Source organism: Pieris brassicae, chromosome 6, assembly GCF_905147105.1.
Source record: "Pieris brassicae chromosome 6, ilPieBrab1.1, whole genome shotgun sequence".
Lineage (NCBI taxonomy): Eukaryota > Metazoa > Arthropoda > Insecta > Lepidoptera > Pieridae > Pieris > Pieris brassicae.
Window position 1 is genome coordinate 4,876,793 of NC_059670.1, and position 21,611 is coordinate 4,898,403.

Sequence of the window (21,611 nt, forward strand, 5' to 3'; positions counted from 1 at the left end):
TCAGATGTCGAGTTCTACGGCAAGTGATAAATGACAGACACTGATATACCTATATTTTGTTTCGTCGGGCATCGGCACCGCGTAACGCTTTTCAGACTTCAGTTTGTTTTTTTCACATCGGGCTCGAGTTCTTGGTTAATGCACGTTCATTGTTCAGGTTCCCTTGTTGTATCTTAATGAGTGTTAATTTCATGTATTAATTGGGTAATAAGTGATCAAGCATTGTAGTATCGAGTGTATAATCTTAATCTTATTAAGGACATGCCTCCCGTTAAAGATGAAATGTTAAGGGAAATCAATTGTTTAGATATAAGCATTACTGAAAAAAGTCCAGCAAAGAACAGCGCACTTGTCGATGTAAGAGCCTGTAATAAACCTGCTTCTAAGGTAAGTTTTTGAATACCCTTAACATTTATTTAACTTGCACGAGTTTGTACTTGTAGTAATTATCGATCGCTCCCATTTTTGTTCTATATATTTGCTGTAAGTCTATATTGTTTTTATATTTGCTGTAAGTCTATATTATTTTTATATTTGCCTGAATTCGTAGAGAACATCACAGGAATCTGCCAAAAACCTTTATTAAAGCCATTTAAAAAATGTTTTAATTCTATTTATTAATTACCACATGTTATATAGATATTGATATATTATTGGTTATAGAAACATTTAAAATTGAAAACCTAAACATTATTAAATAGCATCTTCTTAATTATCTACAAGGTTTTTTCAATGGAAATAATATATTTTATTGGAAAGAATACATCCTCTTTTAATGCATAATATTTTAAATTTATTTAATATAATAGTAATCTTTAAAAAGCTAATAACATTAACAGTATTATATTTATAATAATTTGATGGGTAAGTGACTTTAATATTTTATAGACATCTGAATTTTCTATAAAAAGTCACTTAAACCTTTGTTATAACTTAAACTTAGGCTAAGTTGTTACGAACAAACTTTGAGATTCTATTAGGTAACACAAGAACTCCCAAATATTACAATCCAATAGTATTTTTTGCCATGTGGTTATACTTAGCACTAAGCGCTAATTCTGATCTTACCCTTCATTACAACTTTAAACTGTATTATTATTAGATGTGTGCAACCACGACATAAATGTTCAAACACTCTCACAGTATATACTCAATGCAAGTATGTTTTCATATACTATGTTTGATTTATAAATTGCATTAGTATTTTTAATTATTTCACAGACTTATTCACAAAAAAACCACCTATACAAATTTAAAAATATTTAAATAAAAGTTTTACAAATTAAGAAATCTCACTCATTGTGTGTAAAGTGTCTAGTAATTATATCATGAATGATATAACAATGGTTCATATCTAACCACTTTTAGCAAGTGATGTCAGTAATGCTTTGATGCACATCATGCAATATTTAGAATGTAACCATTAAGTGTTTAATACTATCAACCATAGCTTAAGCAATTATTCTATTTTGTATTATTTATATTGTATTATAAGGTATTTATGTTACTTAAAGTATATTTATTTATTTTAAATATTGTTAAAAATGTATCAAAGAAAAAAGGAGTTTTATAGTAAAATCTACTATTGTTTATGAAAATGTATAGATTTTTCTAAGCTTTCCAATATAATTAAGCAGTTATAAATTTGAAAGCCATTTGACCTAAAAATGGTAATCATAATTTATGCTGTTATGAAAGTCCAAATATTATGTAACATCTCTTGTGCAATAAATTATTTTACCTCAGTAGTTAGTTAATTGATACTCTGCCTATCAACTAATAGTACAATGATTTTAAATTTCTCTCAGCGTCTGGCTAGAGTCTTTTCACTTTTTTTTCGCCTCCCGCTCGCAGCACGCGTTTGTTCGTACCGCGGCAATAATCACACATATAATTGTCTTTTAAACTAAAGCAGAGAGTTTTATGTAGAATGTTGATATAATTTGCACAATTTCACGCCTTTTCACAGTGGTTTATTAGTTTTTTGTTTTCTTAAATATTTCAGTGTACCCCTTGCAGCTCGTGATGTGGGCGTCTGGCTTATTTCTTTATGTACTTTTTGTTTTAAAAAATGCACAATTTTTTTAGTATTTGAGTGCTGGATACATGTAGTGCATGCTTACAATATCACTTGAAGTAGAGAAGCCATCATGACCAATTCCCAGGTTTGTTAAATTATCTATATTATATTTAGACACAGTGAACTCTCGTGGCTAAAAGGCTGGTTCCATGTCTTAGAATACTAATTGAACCAATTTAGAGTTCTAGTAACTCTGTTAATTTATTTCGGTGCTAACTATATGGTATTAGAAGATTTTCCACAGAAAAAATATTGTTTGCAAAAGTTATTATCATATTATTATTGTATTATTTATTTAAATTTCAGGCAACACAGGTCTAATGGTGTTAGTAAATTTCAATATAAAGCTTTGTTATGAAAAATACTTCAGGTTTAGCCCATATTCATGCTACCTATGTAGTTTTATAGTCGTGCAAATATTTCCAGGTATGGTTCCGTGGCGTGAGAAGCTCTAAATTCCGCCATGTGTACGGTGTGCCGTTTAAAAGGGAACGATGTTATGATAACATAAAAATAACGAGGAATGCACACGATTCCAACTTTTGTGCTGTAAACCCCAAGTTTGTTGCGATTGTTACTGAAGTCGCAGGTGGTGGGGCCTTCCTTGTTCTACCCTTGGACCATGTAAGTAATAAACACAGATTCACTTTTCATAGTTCTACTTCTGTTCAACGGGTTTATCAATTACCGGTACATAGACATGTAGGCTGTGAAAATGTATAATGCCGATGATTAAGACTAGGTTTCTTTATATTTTATATTAGATTTAATGTGTGTAAATAAAATTCATTGAAGTCCCGTTTGCACACATTGTTATGTCTGTTTTGTAAATTATTTTTAATGCATGTAATTTTTGGTCCACCTACAATCCTAAAAAATTATCATAATTTAGTTTAAAATAAACAAAAAATCGCTTAAATGTGCTTTAATACGAAAATTACTAGTTCCTTCCTTAGTGGAAGTGCCTCTCTCTATAATAGGGGTCCAATGTAACTATTACGTGTCCCAATTTAGTCTTAACAGACGTGACCTAAATAAATCAAGGCACATACGAAAATTTAATGGACATTGGTGACACAAATATTTACCAGTATGGTTAATCTAACGATATAAGTTATTTTGCCCTTGTTAGCTTTGTCGAGGGTGATAAGGTATTTGTGACACTTCAGGAAATATCTCTGACATCGATTCAATTTATCTGATAAAGTAACTCGAACTATTCATCAGCTATATGCAAATGTGTAGACACAACCGTGAAAATGTTACTGTATGAATTATTTAATCTTTCTAAAACAGTAGGTATTAAAATACTTTAAAATTAAACGTTGCCGCCTTAAATATATTATCATACTTTTACATATAAACCCTATTATAGATAAATATTAATATGGATAGCTTGTATAGGTAATACCGAATATTTTGGCGCCATTAATCCCCAAAGACTAGAAATTGTAGAACGCGATAACGGAATGTCAAATGTCATTTATCTTTTATTTTCCACAATGCTAACTTTAATGTCATTTTACTTGAATAAAAAACACATAAAAATTAATTATTCGGGTTTATATTTAAAAGTTAGTCCTTTTTGGATTTTTACCTGATTGGTTATTAGTATTCATTTTCAGACTTAAACCAATTAAAAAGAAAAATATTATGTAGATTAATAAAATATACATATGCTGATTGATTACCTCCGAGATGAAATTGAACACGTCGGGTCTGCTAGATGATATTGCCATGCAAATGCAATCAACCTTGTCCGTTATACGTACTGGCTATAAAGCAAAACATTTACATATTATCGTAATCAAGTAATGTGTCATTTTTAACACTTGTTTGCATGCTCAATACGTGAGTAGAAGCATTATGTGAATACATACATTTTAAACAATTTTACACAGATTTTTGTATTTCATTAGAATTTTTAATGAAAACATTTGTTTGTTTGTTTGAATATAAATTAATATAGTACTGAATTTTTAAACGATTCTGTAGTAACAGGATATACTCTTTAATAACAGGATATTCTAACTATAAATTATTTTTTATACACAACTATTCTTGCAACTAAAGTTATAAGGAGAAAAAAGATATTTTTGTAACATCCCGCTATTTACCATTCAAAAGAGCTATTGTCCCTGAGTATAATAATGTATAGTCTATTCCTAATAATTTTTTTTTTTTAAATATTACAAAATTTCCGTGAGGCCGCTAGATTAATAGATGCAAATAATATACATTTTTAGTACGTTAAGTGTAAAGGTAAGCTTCAAAAACGAGACATCGCAAACTATGACTACCATACGTCTAAATCTAATAAATTTATACATAGGGGTGTCAAGCTTAACGCTTAGTCAAAATCTTTTTCAAAACTGAAATAGAAATAAATTTACATGTATTTTAAAGAAACATTAAAGTCAAAAAGTCTGGTGCAAGTCCTCCTTAAGACCGCAAATATTTTCGTCTAAAATAAACGTTTGACAAAAAACAATTAAATATTAAAAATAATCTAGGCTCTGTACAGTTTTGCACTCAAGATTAACTGTAACTCAAAACATTGTATCGAATTGTAATATTATGTAATTACACTGGTTAATTGGTTGGTAATAAGCGTGTCGTATGCACTAATTGGTTCGATTCATTATTCATCATTCACGCATATTCCACGAAATGGATGGACAGCGTCGCGTTGTGTAATATTACGTTTTTCTTTATTTCGCATATGTAGGGTTGTTTAAAGAACTCGAAATAACGTAACCACTTCAAGCGTATGTTGTAAATTTTTATACGATTAAAGATAAATTCAATATATATAACAAGATGAAAAAAGTTTTTTAATATGCGTCCCATGAATAACAAATTATATTTGTGTTATTTTACTATTTTGTAAAATATTGAGTTTCTTATTTTCACGAGAGGCAAATGTGCAGGGTCACTTTGAATAGGTCTAACTGTCGCCTTTATTATTATTATTTATTCCATACAACAATTGTTTAGTTTACATTTATTAATATAATTATTAGTTGTTCTAGTGATATTCGTATTTGTTTGGCCACTTTTAGGGTAAAAGCCTGCATATGTTTAAGTGAAACTTCTTTATCGGCGTTGGAAAAAAAATACCGTCACATTTTCGGTTACGCGTCACATTATTCCGTTACGCGCCATGATTTTCTTGTCCTTACCACGGTTGATTCGAAGAGATTCGAAGCCATTAAAACTCAAATATATAATAACGATAACAATGATAGTAATAATTCTATTACAATTAATGAAATTCTGTAATAATTTTAGTAGTAATGAGGTAAAATGAAATAATTGTATTATGTGTATGATAATAAAAGCCTTTTGTTAAACTTTATTTAACCAATTTCTGAAAAGTTGCATATAGTAGATCATTTTTCAAAAAATAAGGTCATAAAGAAGTTTCTCTTCTTACGTGTGTAGACGCACACATTTTTCTATTTCTTTTTGTCTTAAGCAATCCCGAATGTACATATGCAACGCTGAGGAGATGTTGCCAACCTTGGACCTTTCTTGCATATTTCCTGTAATACATATACTCCATGTTTTCAGACTGGTCGTCTTGATTTCAACGCGAGCCGTGTAACGGGCCATAAAGGCCCCGTTTTAGACATCAAATGGAACCCGTTCAATGACAACATCATCGCCTCGTGTTCTGATGACTGCACGGTAATTTTAAACATATTTATTAACGCTCTAATTCACTCATTGTTAAGTGTTTTGTTTTTATGTAGGGCGTCAAAAGATGCGAACCGAAATGGTAGCAGAAGAAACGGTAATTGACCTAACAAGGTCTCCAGCGTTTTGAAAGGTCAAAGTTTACAATTTAAAAAATGTGGTTGTATGCTTATTTTTTTTAATTAACAGCCAATATAATAAATAGGTACTGACAGCAAAGGAGTGTATATATTATACTAACGCCCGTTTTTACGTAACATTGTTAATTTGATACTATGTTATAAGGGAATCAGTCAATTGTCAAAAAAAGAAATATCATATCCGCGCGTTTAACAATACTAGGTTTACTTTAAAATAATGATTTCAATGTTATCCATTAAAATCAGAGGGAGCGTTCAAGATTACGTAACGCATTTTCTTTTTCCTTTTCTAAAATATTGCGGGGCGGAGATTGAATTACGCGTTATTGTTAATATTATTTTCTACTTTCCAGTACTTTACACCAGATATTGGTAAGTTTTTGGTTTAAAGAGTCACTGGGGGGTGGTCACGAACGCTCCCAAAGTACGGTTGAAAAATATGGATCAAATCAACCAATGCATTTTATGATATAAAGATTTCGGTTATTCGAATTGATGCGTTAAACGCCTGAACTGTTTTAATGGAAACTGGAATTTTCAATCTGTATTGCAGTATTTTTTATATTTTAGACCGAATATTTTCATTTTCTTTCCTACGAGCGAGTGTAAAATTCGAACATGTCCATTGGTGTATAGGCGAGGTATGAACTTTGACCTTTGGGTTTAAAGTCGGACACTTAATCTCTATTTTCTCTAATCGCTCTAATAAACGATCGAGAAATAATAAGAAGGGCAACGAGCCGCCTTATCGCGAACAATTTATTAGTAAATATATTGAATATGTAGCTTTAATGTTTCTTGATAATCCTAGTGACGTCATATAGACAAAGTATATTCAAGGTTAAAATTGCATTAAATACGTGGTTTTCATAGTAAATGGGGTTCCAAAGTAAGGGGGGGGGGTCTCGTGTCATCATAGCGTGAACACCATGTGTGAGAGTAACTTACTGTTAAACGACTGTTTTAGTTAAACAGTTTTTTGCAGATCTTTAAACTAGAATATAAGATAGAAGAAGAGAAGATTTTTCTAGAAACTGGTTAGATTTAGAATTGAGACTAAACACTATGATTTTGAAATTCCAATACGTTTTTTATCATACAGGCAACTAAACGCTTAACTTACTCAGTTTGACGTTCTTTAATTCATTTCCCGAGAAACCAGTTGCTGCATGGTAAAACATGAACAATACAATTGCGTTTTTTAACTTCAGGCTTGAACAATATAAGCTACCAATACAATCTGTATTGGTAGCTTATATATTATTACTTACACGTACTCTTATTACTTACATTAAACAGTAAAAGATCAAAATCTTTCGTCACTCCACTGACAATCAATTAAATGATCTAAATACATAATTCCAAGTTTACGTCATCAATGAAACGGATATTAAATTTTGTTTTTAATCTATATTACAGGTAAAACTATGGCACATCCCAGACGGGGGTCTCTCTATGCATTTGACGGACTGGCTGGTGGAGCTACATGGCCATAAACGTCGCGTCGCATACATCGAATGGCATCCAACTGCTGAGAATATACTCCTCAGTGCTGGCTTCGATTACTTGGTAAGTGTTACCTTATAAATAAAACATGTGTGTGTATTTATTACACGCGTTAGAATGTATACTTCATTCAAAAATCTTTTCGATTTTTTTTTATGTTTCGCTAACAGTAGAAAAAAGGTATTTAATACGTAGAAAGTTTTATTATAAAGTTTATTTAAATATCACATAAAAAAAATTCTACATAATTAAAGATTTTTTTTATTTTAAAATGTTGACTATGCTCACTTTAGGGTGTCGGTTTTGTGTGACGATGTGCGCGCGCATCCTAAAAAATGATCTCATCATTTTTCCCTAACGCGCCAAAAGTAATATAACTTCAAAAATATTGTTATAAAAAAAATCATATGTTCTAGCGGACCCGATTGACTTTCTGTCACGTCTTAAATACAAAAAAACAATTTTATTTCAATGTAAATGTAACCATTCTCGAATCCACTTGAACACACTCGAAAAATTTTATCACAATAAGCTTAGTCGATAAGCTTAAAGTCTGTAGGAGAAATGAGAATAGTTCCTTGGACTCGTTATCAAAGATATCGAGGTATAGATGAATTGAAGTAGACCTTCAGTGTTTTAAAAGTTACTTCAAGGCTTTAAAAGCTAAGAACTGCTATACAAAGTATCAGTTCTTAGCTTTTGTTATATTCATTAAGAAATATATACATCTTCATCAAAACGTAATATTCGAACTTGATAATACAGTTGTAAATTGATGATTTTTCGACCTTATGTAGACCGGAATCTATACAAAAAAAACCTTGATAGAACTGATTTTTTACAACCGATTTTTTGGTGATCAATTGTATTTAAAAATAATTGTGTAACTTGTTTGTGGGATACCTAACCTAACCTAACCAAGAGTGTTAATGTTGGTAAGCGCAAAACTCGAAGGCGGCTGGAACATTCCAGTAATTTTTTTTTAACTCTAAGGATATATCACAATTGAATTGAACTAAGTGTGAAACGTTAATGTGGTAGCATAGCAAATGTATATTTTGTTATAGCTATTAAAACTGTAGGCTTTTCTAAACGTAGTTATTATATCCCTAATATCAGTTAAAATATTGAATAAATTTGCAAATTAAAACATTACAAGTTACAAATCTTCATAAAAGCAATCTAAACAGAGAAACGTTTTTGCTTTGATTACGCAAATAATTCCTTTTTTATCCAAAATAACTTATATCTAACAAAATGATCTATTTCGCTTAGTAACATATTCTTGACGTGACTAACAAAAGTAAAAAAAAAACCTCTTCATACAAACGAAGGTGTGAAGTTGCGGTGAGAAAATTGAAACACTTGTTGAACAATGAACCTACAATCTGGTAATCTATAAATTACTCTCACTTTCACACTTAAGATTTTCTCTTTAGTTCTGTTATTATTTCATTCGGTATTTTCGTGTTAAATTTATTAAAACTATTGTATCTGCAAACAAATTTCTGTCTTCGGTCCACCTTAGAACACTTGTTTCGCCGGGAATCGTATAAGAACATAGAACAAAGTATTCCCCACACGGATAGGATAGGATAAAATTCCTATCTTTATATATATATATATATATATATATAAATTGCTGTTCGTTTGTCTCTATTTCAAATCATGATCTTGAAATATTTGTGGGAATTCAGGGAAGGTTTAAACGGATGGGAAACAAAAATGCTAGAAATGGCAATTAGGTTTTTCAATAATTTGTGTGTTCATACCAGTAGTATGAGTGTGAATAAAAAAATGTATTAAGTTTTGACACAAGTATATGTACTATGTACCATCTAGTTTTAAATAATTTTAATATATTTCAGATCTTCGTGTGGGATGTAGGCAAAGGCGAAGCCGTCAAGATTATTGATTGCCACAGCGATGTGATCTACTGTATGTCATTTAATAGGGATGGTTCATTGCTCGCTACCACTAGCAAGGATAAGAAGCTTAGAGTTATTGAACCGAGGCGTGGAATAGTTTTATCTGTGAGTATATTTATTGTATACGTTTATTACCAACAAGATATGGCAGATATGTTTGGCTATTTATACTTATAAAGTTTTTTAATACTTGATTTGAATGCTTTATACAGTCATAAACATGAGCCTTGTCCAAATAAATAACAAGTACATAATCAACAATGTTGTACTTGGGAGCGTTCAAGTATTACGTCACGCAAATTTTGGAGATTCTTGATTCACAAACCCCCCCCCCCCCCCCTAAACGTTTCGTGACCACCCCCAGTGACTGTTGATACCTAAAACTTACCATTATGTGGTGTAAAGTACTGGAAAGTAGAAAATAATATTATCAATTCAATCCCCGCCCCGCATCGTAACGTTTTACAAGAGGAGAGGAGGAATTCACTACGTTATACTTGAACCCCTTTGATTTTAATGGATAATATAAAAATCATAATTTTAAAGTAAACTTCGTATCGTTAAACGCGCGGATTTGATGTTTCTTTTTTTGACAATTGACAGATTTCCTTATAACATAGTTTAAAATTAACAATGTTACAATATAAAAACCGGGAGTTAGTATAATAAATACATATTAACTGTATATAATATATGTAAACTTAATTTATATTATTTGTAAGTTCTAAAAATATATGTTTGTTAATTTTCAGGAAGGTCAATGTCACACAGGTACCAAGGCTTCAAAGTGTACCTTCCTCGGCAGCCAAGGACGTGTACTCACTACCGGCTTCTCCCGGTACAGTGACCGGCAGTATGCAGTGTGGGAACAGCATGACCTCAGCAAGCCCTTAGTCTGTGAGACCATTGACAGCTCTTCGGGTGTCGTCTTTCCCTATTACGACTACGATACTAATATGGTAAGTATATGTTCATTTTTACCCACAGCACATGTCATGACATATATTTGTCGCAGCCAACTAGCTTAATCAGCCGTTCAATTAACAGCCTAGCCGTTTAACTAACGGCCTGAAAGATGTTCAGCCAGTTAATCAAACAGCTAGGCTAATGACTTGGATCGATGACGTTTCATTACTTGCCTAGCCTGTTGACTGTTAATTTAAATTTAGTTCCACTTTCTGCCACTCTCAAACATGAAACGATCTCCTCTAATATAGCGTCGGTACACCACTACTTTGATGTTTTCCAAAGTTTAATGAAAAACAACAAGTACAATGGAAGAGTGTAGTGATAATAATTATGTCAATTTGACTTAAGCAATTTCATTTTAAAAGAAATATTTTTTGTCATATGTTTCATCATTTTTATTTCTGACAAATAATGACTCTATCGCACGAATGCATTAAGCATTAGCCATCCAGTTGAATACATGTTGTAACAAACGCTACGGCTAAATATCTTTGAGGCCGTCAGTTAAACGACTACACTGTTAATTGAACGGCCGATTAAGCTAGTTGGCTGCGACATATATATACATTGTTAGTTTAATTTTGAAAAAAAAGCAAATAAGACAATATGTTTGTAATTAATTTTCATACAATTTTCTCCATGTAATTAAAAATCATCCAACTGAATATACCTGTCAAGTTTTGAGGTTGATTCAGACATTGAATTTTAACAATTTCGTCAAATTTGTGATCCATTTTGTAAATATTATATATGTATATGCAGGTATACCTTGCTGGCAAGGGTGATGGTAACATTCGGTATTATGAAGTGGTAGACGAAGCGCCCTATGTTCATTTTCTGAACCAATTCCTTTCTGGCAACCCACAGGTAAGATTTTTTCAATTCATAAAGGAAAATATTTTTATCAGAAGAACCAATTTATTTTAATAGAGCTCATGACGATTCTCTTTCTCGAGCGGTTTCTGAAAACGGGGCAGTTTTTCATCCCACAGTTCATTTCGGGGACTCCGGGACTCGCCATTGGAAAAGGGGATAGTCCCGTTCAAAGGGAAGTCTGGCCACGTCAGGTGTATGCCTGACTCAAAAACCAGACAGGTACCAGTCGATATCGACTTGCGTCCTACAAAAGATAAGGAACTTATTCATAGTAGGCGATGTTCCCATGGACTTAACAGTAGGTGAGACTCCTGCAAGTAAAAAAGATAGCTTTTAACGATAACGGAATAGTTGTTTAACAAAGCGCACCGTTATACTTTATGGTCACTTTGAACTAGGTTTAATAAACCAGTCTGTTACAATTTGTTTTTAATTTAGTTTTTTTTTTGCAGCGTGGTCTAGGCTTTGTGCCAAAGCGCGGTGTGAACACAGCTCAATGTGAAGTTTTCCGTTTCTACAAACTGCACACGTCACGTGGACTGTGCGAACCAATTTCAATGATCGTTCCCAGAAAATCTGACTGCTTCCAGGTATTTTTTTTATTTATCCTAAACTCTAAATCATATTAATGCTCATCTCAGCAGAAAACTATACAAAACTCGGAAAAGTATTTTTTAATACAGTTGCTCAAAAAGTCGCGTATTGCATGGACGTATCGCGTTCGGGATGTGGGCTTATTACACACTCGTGCTTTTTCATTGACTTTTCCGCACTCGTGCGTTCTCTTTTCAAAACAATGTCCATTAAAAAGAAAAACCCAACCACGAAGTTTTTACTAAAAAAATAATAGCTGTTTTTTATGTATTAGCTACTAATTTGTTTCAATATCTGATTAATAAATTGGATTCAATGAGCTAGGTTACGTTTCATTTTATTATAAATCACATATTTAAAGAGCAAGTAGTCCTACAGGACAAGAAATTTATGCTTATTGAAGTGAAGCTTTACAATCGTTGTGATTTCAAACCGAATGCAATGAAAAAAGAGACAGACACATAAATTCATAACGTTTAACGTGGGAGAAAATGAGATAGGCAGCATTATACAGTGTATAAACTTTAAATTACTGTATATTTGATTATTTTCTGAATTTAAAAACACATAGATGTGTGAAAAATTAAATACAAGTCAAAAAAGTAGTTCAAATATAAACATAGATGAAATTTATCAATTTTATTTACATATCATTAATTATAGAAACTTTTTGAATTGAAAACTTCTTACTAAACTTAATTAAAAGTTGACACACTGTATAATGCTTTCCATCTCATTTTCTCCCGCGTTAAACGTTATTAATTGATGTGTCTGTCTCTTTTTATCGTCACAGTTTCTTCGAATTTCAAACTTTCTTTATTTTAGTACCAAATTAAATATTGATATTAAATAAAAAAAGTTTTTAAGTTTAATCTAACATAGAAACTTTTTTAGAGTTTTTGAAGGTTTCACTTCTACCACGTGTGAATTGCACAAATGTTTTTTTTTAATATGGTTAATTTTTATGTTATGGTTAATCTAATTTAACACGGTACTTGTATATACAGTCAAAATATGTTATAACGAGATCGAAGGAACTACTCATTTGGTCGTAAAAACCGATAGTCCTAACAGCCCGTGACGTTGTTAACTACCTAATACTTTTACCAGCCTTTGATTTTGGTCAATATATGTCGGTATGTCGTTCGGTTTTGACTGTAGTAGTTTTGGTAAGTTGAAAATGACATATTGTAACAAGTTCGGCAGTTAACCCTTAGCAGTAAAGTTAACTAAAAATTATAAGATGGTTCATATAATAAATACTGGGCAGGGAAATAGCTAAATGGGCAGTTACGAGTGGGTCAAATCTCAGCTGAAACTGCCGAACTTTCACTTTTACCGGCCATATATTTGTCTGCTTACGTATTTTTAGTACTGACATTGTATAACGAAATAACTGGCCAATTGTTTTTTTTTACTATCTATGTTTAGCTGTCGCACAAATTTATCAAACAACAATAAAAAAAACATGGTGTACCTATGTACACGCGTTAGAAGTTATACTTCTTTGGCGTAAGAAGATAAAAATCTTAATAAAAAATTTCTCTTTCGCCTTATTATAGGGTTATAGAAAAAACGACACTAACAATAGAAAAAAAGGTATATAATACATAGAAAGTTGTATTATAACGCATTATCTAGTTAAATAAAGTTTATTTAAAAATCACATAAAAATTCACATAATTAAAGAAATTGACATTTTTATTTTGAAATGTTACTATGTGATGTGATGCTAATGTGAGTATGCTTACTTCAGGGTGTCGGTTTTTTGTGACGGTGTCTGGGTGTCGGTTCTTTGTGACGGTATGCGCGCGCATCGTAAAAATTTACTCTCATCATTTTCGCTAACGCGCCCTTTTAGGTCACTTTTTATTTCTTAGGTGAAACACGATTTCTAATTTATATTTCTAGTTTATAGCAAACTTTAGCTTTACTTGTCCGTTGTGTATGTTGCCTTTTATTTATTAGGTTATTAAATAAAATAAATAACTTTGAACAGGATGATCTGTACCCGGACACAGCTGCTCCTCAGCCGGCTTTGAGTGCTCGGGACTGGATGAGTGGCATGAACGCGCCACCCTTGCTTATAAGTCTTAAAACAGGTATACTAGCTGTGGTGAAGTCAAAGATTTTAATAAGAAAAAACATTTACCCTCTTTTGTCTCAGACTTTGACGTAACAAATAAAATAGTGTCTGCGCTATCATTTCATCATGCATTTAAAATAAGCCGCTATCACAAATTTGGCCTAAAAATATATCATAAAGTATTGTCTTTGGTTAACATAGCTTTTACACATTGAAAGAAAACAATTTTTTAACCGGATTAAAGCTTTGTTTGTTGTATTGTATTATTATAAACTTATAATTATTTAACATAATTTTAAATATATTGTTACGAGCTAGGGGATCGGATAGAAAATGCCGTAGATTTCTTCAAGGGTTTATTTCTTGAAAAATCTATGAGGAATTTATGGGCACAAATTAATTGCAGAGATGCACTTATAACACACAAAATCAATCACTTATTACTTATGCACTCTTCACAGAGTACTTTATCACTTGTATTCACTTTATTCGCACTTTATCGCTTCGGTGTTTCCCTCTTGTTATCGCATTCAAAACTAAAGGTGACTAGTTGCGTTTCGGCTCGCTTATTTATTCCCAGGGGGGAATAATTCTAAACAATATTCGAGAACTCTCTAGGCGGGCTTGCTATTGAGTAGCGATTGCACAATTCTAGAACGTCCGCACTCCTTGTCTCTTTCGCACGTTGCTCCGTCCTTGTCGTACGGCGTTCTAGAGTGCTCAGTCTAGTTTCGAGAAAGTTCTGATCTTCTCTCTCTCGTATCATTTCGTCCTTGTCTCACACCTAGAAAGTTTGGTCTAGAATATTCCTTCATCAAAGGGTTATACCTAGGCCTGAAAACGCCTGAAAACGGGTCTCCTGAAAACTGCACCACTCAACTACACATGTTCTGAAACTGACTGAAAAAATGTTTCAGCTTCCTGAAAACTAGGGTAACATTATGGAAATTACAATTTTCTAATATGTGATTGACCCTCTCCTGAAACGGCCACAAATCATATTACAGCCTGCTGAAAAGTTCTCTAAGTAGTGGAAAAATCTAGAAACATTGCAGTCGACCCGTCTTCGTAACAATATCATATACAGAAACATACATACTTCATCAATGAGTCAACGGGCTTTATTAATTCAAACTATTCAAACTTAATTCTAGTTTTTAAGAACTGTCAAACCATTTTTCTGTATGACGTTGGACCTATTTGACAGCGCTCAAGACGAGATTATGTCGTGAGATGCAAATTGGTATGGTGGAATTTAGACGAAAAGTTACATACCTATATATTATTTTTTTAAACACTGAATCTAGTTGAAGATTCAATTTAAAAAAAACTTAATTCTATTAATTTTAAAATGGCTGTAAAGACACCTTTTTATACATTTATAATTCTAAAATTGTAAAATAACAATTTAGTTCAAATTTGAATCTAGTTCAACAAAAACATTTTGGCACCAAATTTAAGGCGTTTAATATAGTACAGCCAGGTATAACTTTAAAAACAAAAAAAGATAATGTTTAAGATATTATCTGTATAATTATTTACTTAAAACACAGTTCTTTCATGTGTCATCTTCACAAGACTTTAGTATATATACTTGTATCTAATTAAAAAAAAATGGCTACATAGTGGCTCATCATTTAAATCATCACATATCAAAAATCAAAGACAACCATAGGCAACACTCGCCGAGCGAGTTTTCTTATCTTGCCGAAGCCGCGCACAAAGTATTTGAAGAGGTCGATTGGGTATGAGGCTGTGCAACTGTTTAATCGGTTGCCATCTAAAATTCGCAATATTGGCGTGTTTGACAGATTCAAGGGGGCATTAAAAATGCATGTCAAAGTGAATGTAGTGAACTAAAATTTGGACGTGTGTCTCGCTCATATATACATAATATTTAGTTTCTCATGTAAATAAATTATAATTTTTGTAATGAGAAATAAAGTTGTTTAAACATATATTTTCCAGGCGTAACAATATCCACTCACAAGCCGCGAACTAACAACAAAGACACTCCGGCGCTGCAACCCCAAGATGCGAACAATAGGAAGAAGTTCGCGTTCCTCTCACGAGAGACAACTCCCGACTACCGTCCTCTCGGAACCTGGCAGCGAGAAAATCACGTCAATGAAACCGATAACGTGACGGTAGAGTTAACGATACACAATTACTGTTATTTACACATTAAACGTTATCAAATAAAATAAATATGTCAGTGGCGCTACAACCGTTTTAGGTCTAGGCCTCAGATTTCTGTATCTGTTTCATGATCATGTCTATCTAATAGGCAAGTAGGTTATCAGCGTCCTGTGCCACACACGCTGTGGAAATTTTGGCAAGGCAAGCCGGTTTCCTGACGATATTTTCCTTCACCGGTCGAGGGAATTTTAAAAGCAAACATAGACCATTTTGGTGCACAGCTGGGGATCGAACCTACGACCTCAAGAGTCGCACGCTGAAGGGACTAGGCCAACACTGCTGCATACGTATATTTCTAACTGAATGGCATATACAATTTGTATTTTTTTTCTTTATTTTTACATTAGACAAGGTAAACGCTTATGAAGTCTTCATTTTATTTTAGGTGGTAACGGAGAAGTCCCAAAAGACGAACGCAAACCAAACCACAAAGTTCCACCAGCTGCAGAAAATGTTTGGCAAACAACCTGGAGAGCTCGAACCAGTGCCTCTTTACAAGCAGATCAACCATGGCGACGTTTTCACTGAACATGAGGTATAATTTTTCGTATTATTTGTATCATTATCCTATTTGTAATATGATAATTTCCAAACAAAAATTTAATGTCACATTTTGTCATAGGTCAATTGTCAACTACCAATTCTATACAAAATATTTATTTCGATTGACACATGAATGAGTTGATTAATAACAAATCCTTATGTCTTATTAAATAGCTTATCTGTGCGTAAATAATTGCAATGTCAAACTTGTAATATAATGTGTGATTAATGATTATTTTTTACTTTACAGTTGCGTCTCGCGTTTAACCGTCAAGGCGAAGAATTGCGTATTGTCAAACGTCAACTTCAAAACAGTCAACAGCGAGTGAGGGAACTGGAGCAACACATTGCAACACTTCAAGCTAAACTCCCAAATAACACATCTTAAGCATGAAATGTTATCACGTAAAGGTAGCGTAATAAACGATTTACATTGACCTGGTGGTAGAAATACACTTTTTTTTTAAATATTTATTTGCTAATGCTACAAAAGTATATCAAAATTTATTAAATAAATTTTAGTAGGAATCCACTCTCCTTTCTCTTAAATGCTCATAGTACTTTGAGACATAGGCTCTATATGTTACCTTATATAAATTGCACTTATGAAGAGTCTTAGCAGAAAGAGAGCACTGGAAGTAATTCTAAGTAATATAATTGTTACTTTTCGCCTTTTATCTTTTTTTTACAAAAACTAAAAACTTTCAAATTCAGTTTAAATCAAACAAGATTATCTTAGTAGGATTATCAATATAAAAAAAAATAATGCAGATAGGATATAAAGATGGAACAGTTTCTATAAAGTTATTTTTATTACAACAAATTTTAACAGGTCAGATGTTGTCTTCCCAGAAATATACACAAATCTGGTTGTTAATCGGTTATTCCGTTACCTAACTGCTTTGATTGTTTGCTTTATGGCTGTATTTGTGATCTTTGGGCTATAATAAGTTGTATCTATGAGATCAACAAAGTTTTTTTTAAATCATAACATATGTGTAAGCAAATTTCGCCTTGCCTCACTGCCTCTGTTGGCTTTTATTTTCAAGTTACAACAGTATCTTGTAATTTTGTTGTTATATAATATTTTTGATGTTCTTTTATTTTATAGAATCTGATTTAGGAAAGGGGTTAAATCTCTGAAATGTGATTTGATATGTTTTTTTTAAAACAGAAGTCTTGTATCCAATTTAATGTTGTTAAAATACATGACAATAATGCAAGCATTGCATTTTTCTTATTGTAAGTTTTTTTTTTATTGTAAGAACTTTATTGTAGTGAATTTGTTTTATATGAAAGCTTGTGTGATTTATTAATATTGGGAACAAAATTTATCATTCCTGTGTGCGATGAAATGTAATAAAATGCCTAATAAAGGCCTATTGGTTAAATCAATATATTTGTGATAGTTTCATGACACTTTGACATTTATTTTTCCATTTACATAAGAGTGCACATGTTTTTATATGCACTAATTAGTTTTGTTGATTATAAGTTTTTAGTGATCTGCAAGTCTGATTTCTTAGCGTTGTGTTGTATAATTTGTTAATAGGCAAACATATGAAGTCTCTAGCCAAAGCTGATCTAGCTTCAAGCGGGGTCACAATGTCAAAAACTATATTAACTGTGGTCATGACCCCAAAGGGATCTGCTCTTGGTTTTTAAGCATAGTTGATCATATTTAAGGTTTTCTACTGTAAGATTACTTAACTTTGAATGCGTTACCTTCTGTAAACGCATTTTAAAAGTTACTTGTGGACGGCACGAAAAATATTGTACAAAAAAGTTACCTGAACCATATGCGTTATTTGTAGGTTTGGGAAGTTATCGTATTTTAGGTGCTAGTGTGGTGAACACTGTATTATTTTCATGTGAAAATCTGTAGTATTCTGTAAATCCCATACTTACGGAAGATTCCGTACAAGACAAATCTCTTTATAATATGAATAACGCGTTTTCGCTAAATACATTTGATAATTGAGTTTTACAGTGTGTTGTATCTTTAGGTTATGACCAGAACAAAAAACAGCAGTTTTGTTGTATTACAGTTGTGTACAGGTACTTAACATTTTCTTCATAGCCATAAAAATGTACCTATGTCTTATATGTAACATTGATGTTAGAATTTTTAAAAGCATGATTCATATTCTACATTCCATAAGGATTTATGTATTAAGTAACATTTGAAAGTATTAATAGCATATTAGCTGAGATAGTTTAGTTTCGCTAAGTCAATGTTAATATTTATTGTATTTTTATATCATGCTTGTGTAGCACAAATTTTCAATAAATATTCAAATATAATTTTTTGTTTCATTTTAGTGTTAAAGTACAATTATTGCCTTGTATCAATTAGTAATTTTCCAATATCTAATTTTGTTAATGCATATTGTGAAATATGAAATCTGTGAAGCATTTCAGATTGACACACTCATGAGGTTACTTTAAAAACCTTATTTTTCCTCTGGAACAATTTCTAAACAGAATGCAAAATAAAATACATATTATTTTCGGAAGTTTACTTGTAAAAAGAGTAACACAAATCACCATGTCAAATGAGAATTAAAAAGAGATTCAAATATAGGTTTGAAAAAATATTATTCATGGACGGAATAGTTACTGTTGTCTCAATTCATTAAAAATATAATTAAGCTATTCACAATAACAAAAGTATATAGTAAAACATTTGTTTTAAACAGTATCAGGTAACTGGATTTTACTAAAATTAATGCTGTAGTACTTAAACAGTAAAAATATTAGTTATAACCTGATAGCACTTAAGAAATAATTTTAAATAAAACTAAAGATATGCTTAATAGCATAGCTGATATTTTCAAACTCCCAGTAGAATTACATCCATCAGTCGTACAAGTGTGGATGCAAGTTCTGTACTCGAGCTTATCCCCAGGCTGCTGTACGTATTTACACTGATTACCTAAATCCAAAGATGAACAATATCTTTTTGTCCCAATACCACCTGAAATTTAATTGTAATATTCACTACATACATAAAATTAAAAAGAAGTCATTTATTTGGGTATTTATATCATCAGATAATAAATTAACAACAACTACATGCTGGTAATGGAACATAATATAGGAAGTGAAACTCATGTTGATTTTGTAAGATTTTACAAATAACATTTCTAACGTACACAATTACACGCTTTAATGCAGAGAAAGCTGTTTCATTGTGTGTCTCTAGGGTTGGAAGAGAGATACTGTATTCTCAAGTGCAGAGTTCAACCTATAAATTCATGCAAAAGATTTAATTTTAGCTTAATCTAGAATTATGTGTGACAGTGAATCTTCAAACCCTCTTTAAACTTTCTTACCTACTGTATAAAGCTCAATGTGCAAAGTAAAATTGTGCATTCAAAATATTTAAAAATCATTAGTTGAACCTATTTCTTTGATGCAATACTGAGCATTGTACACCTGATCACATGATATGGCTTTTAAAATGCCTCCATCCAAGTTCATAAGACCATCACCACATTCCATATCGGATGTTGAGTTACATTGGTAACATTCTATTGTACTTCCTGTTAATTGGTGTTAATAATTAGTAATTAACTAAATAAGCAAGTTAATAGTTGTTAGTTTGGTTAGTACACCATATCCTCAAGACATGGTTGTACCTTCAAATCTGCCTATATGTTTGATACAGTACTGAGCATCATGGATTAATGAGCAATCTGTTGGTTCTAGTCCTGTTTCAGAGTCTAAATATTCATTACATTCAAATGGGTTATCGGAATCTGTTCCAGAACATTGGTAGCAGTTTATCGAAAACACTAGAAATAAATGAAACAATAATTACTGACGTCAATCATATTTGTTGGTTAAAGTTTGGAGTTATCGAAATGGAGGTTGGGGCATTCTGTCACAACGCAAGTCTGCAACCAGCCAACAAGTGATTTCATGCACAATTATTAACGTTATGAAATTTAATTAATAAAACTGCGCTTATATTAAATAAATTGCGGCGATTTTCTCTTAACAACTTTAATAAGATATTTTCAAAACTCAATCTACTTTACAACTTGAATAAAATTACCTGACTTAATTGTTCCAATAATAAATAAATAAACCAAGAACTGTGAACTCATTTTTAGTTTTTTGGAATGTTTTTTAATAAGTTACAAATCGATCACTGCCTCGGTCAAGAAAAAAAAAACGTTAAAACGAAGAATTCGAAATAGTATTTTAAGTGTTTCTTTAAAAGTTATCTTGGTGATTATAAATGAAATATTAATATAATTTGATAATTAAAATTGAAAGTTTTCAGTTCAGTTAACAGTTTTCAACACAATTTTTAAGACTTGTTATGGTGTTCAATAGTGGAATGCATTTCTGAATATAAAGCCACAGATCATTCACCTTTACCATAAACGGTTATTTTGTAGATATTTGAATTGACTGCGGATAAAAAACAACAGCTATACGCAACAATCAATTTAAACTCGATCTTATTTAAGTTAATCGTAACAACGTAATCCAACACGTTTAAAAAAAATTATATCCCTTTCAGGACTTTATGCTTAAATTATCATTATGCCTTTTCTTATATATCGAAATATGGCAGTCACGGATGTTGACGTGTGGAATCAAGGTTAAAATATTCGGATCCAACGTCAAATCTGTGCTGCTCTATGGGTGTGAAACATGGAAGGTCACCAAACACATCTCGCACCGACTCCAAGTCTTCGTTAACCGCTGTCTTCGCCGTATTCTGAACATCTACTGGCCTGAAAAGATCTCTTACGAGCAACTTTGGGAGCGCTGTCGAGAAACCCCTATCAGCCAGCAGATCAAGCGACGCAAATGGAATTGGATAGGCCATACACTCCGAAGGGATCTCAATCATATTCCCAAGCAGGCGCTTGATTGGAATCCGCAAGGAAAGTGGAAGCGTGGCCGTCCCAAACAAACCTGGCGCCGAACAGTTGCGGACGAGGCAAAGAGAGCCGGAAAGACTTGGAGCGAGG

At 32.1% G+C, this 21,611-nt stretch overlaps 2 protein-coding genes across 5 annotated transcripts; one reads left to right on the forward strand and one right to left on the reverse strand.

Annotated features, from left to right (window-relative positions):
- Positions 1-55: 55 nt before the first annotated feature.
- On the forward strand, positions 56-18,901 carry LOC123711014 (coronin-2B-like). Of its 3 annotated transcripts, none has more exons than XM_045663396.1 (13): positions 251-387; positions 2,089-2,165; positions 2,507-2,704; positions 5,654-5,770; positions 7,339-7,488; positions 9,294-9,458; positions 10,106-10,312; positions 11,085-11,189; positions 11,651-11,788; positions 13,792-13,894; positions 15,847-16,025; positions 16,463-16,612; positions 16,871-18,901. In XM_045663396.1, exons 2-13 carry the CDS (start codon positions 2,151-2,153, stop codon positions 17,006-17,008), a joined length of 1,665 nt encoding a protein of 554 aa, XP_045519352.1. In that variant the 5' UTR covers positions 251-387; positions 2,089-2,150; the 3' UTR covers positions 17,009-18,901. The 3 variants fall into 3 exon arrangements, with proteins under 3 accessions (XP_045519350.1, XP_045519352.1, XP_045519351.1); XM_045663395.1 differs by having other exon boundaries at positions 263-387; positions 2,006-2,165; XM_045663394.1 differs by lacking the exon at positions 2,089-2,165 and having other exon boundaries at positions 56-387.
- Positions 18,902-19,136: 235 nt separating this feature from the next.
- On the reverse strand, positions 19,137-21,217 carry LOC123710912 (U-scoloptoxin(05)-Sm1a). 2 transcript variants are annotated; one of them, XM_045663218.1, is made up of 4 exons: positions 20,681-21,217; positions 20,262-20,417; positions 20,025-20,165; positions 19,137-19,597 (listed from the first exon to the last, which is right to left on the reverse strand). In XM_045663218.1, exons 1-4 carry the CDS (start codon positions 20,730-20,732, stop codon positions 19,398-19,400), a joined length of 549 nt encoding a protein of 182 aa, XP_045519174.1. In that variant the 5' UTR covers positions 20,733-21,217; the 3' UTR covers positions 19,137-19,397. The 2 variants fall into 2 exon arrangements, with proteins under 2 accessions (XP_045519174.1, XP_045519173.1); XM_045663217.1 differs by lacking the exon at positions 20,025-20,165 and having other exon boundaries at positions 19,144-19,597; positions 20,681-21,193.
- Positions 21,218-21,611: the final 394 nt, after the last annotated feature.

Excerpts from the sequence above, each read along its gene's own strand:
- LOC123710912 (XM_045663218.1), bottom strand. The coding sequence starts at position 20,732 with ATGAGTTCACAGTTCTTGGTTTATTTATTTATTATTGGAACAATTAAG. Across the intron at positions 20,418-20,680 it reads TATTGGAACAATTAAGTCAG|TGTTTTCGATAAACTGCTAC; the intron begins GTAATTTTATTC and ends ATTTATTTCTAG. Across the intron at positions 20,166-20,261 it reads ACATATAGGCAGATTTGAAG|GAAGTACAATAGAATGTTAC; the intron begins GTACAACCATGT and ends ACCAATTAACAG.
- LOC123711014 (XM_045663394.1), top strand. The coding sequence starts at position 262 with ATGCCTCCCGTTAAAGATGAAATGTTAAGGGAAATCAATTGTTTAGAT. Across the intron at positions 11,789-13,791 it reads GAAAATCTGACTGCTTCCAG|GATGATCTGTACCCGGACAC; the intron begins GTATTTTTTTTA and ends AACTTTGAACAG. Across the intron at positions 16,613-16,870 it reads ACGTTTTCACTGAACATGAG|TTGCGTCTCGCGTTTAACCG; the intron begins GTATAATTTTTC and ends TTTACTTTACAG.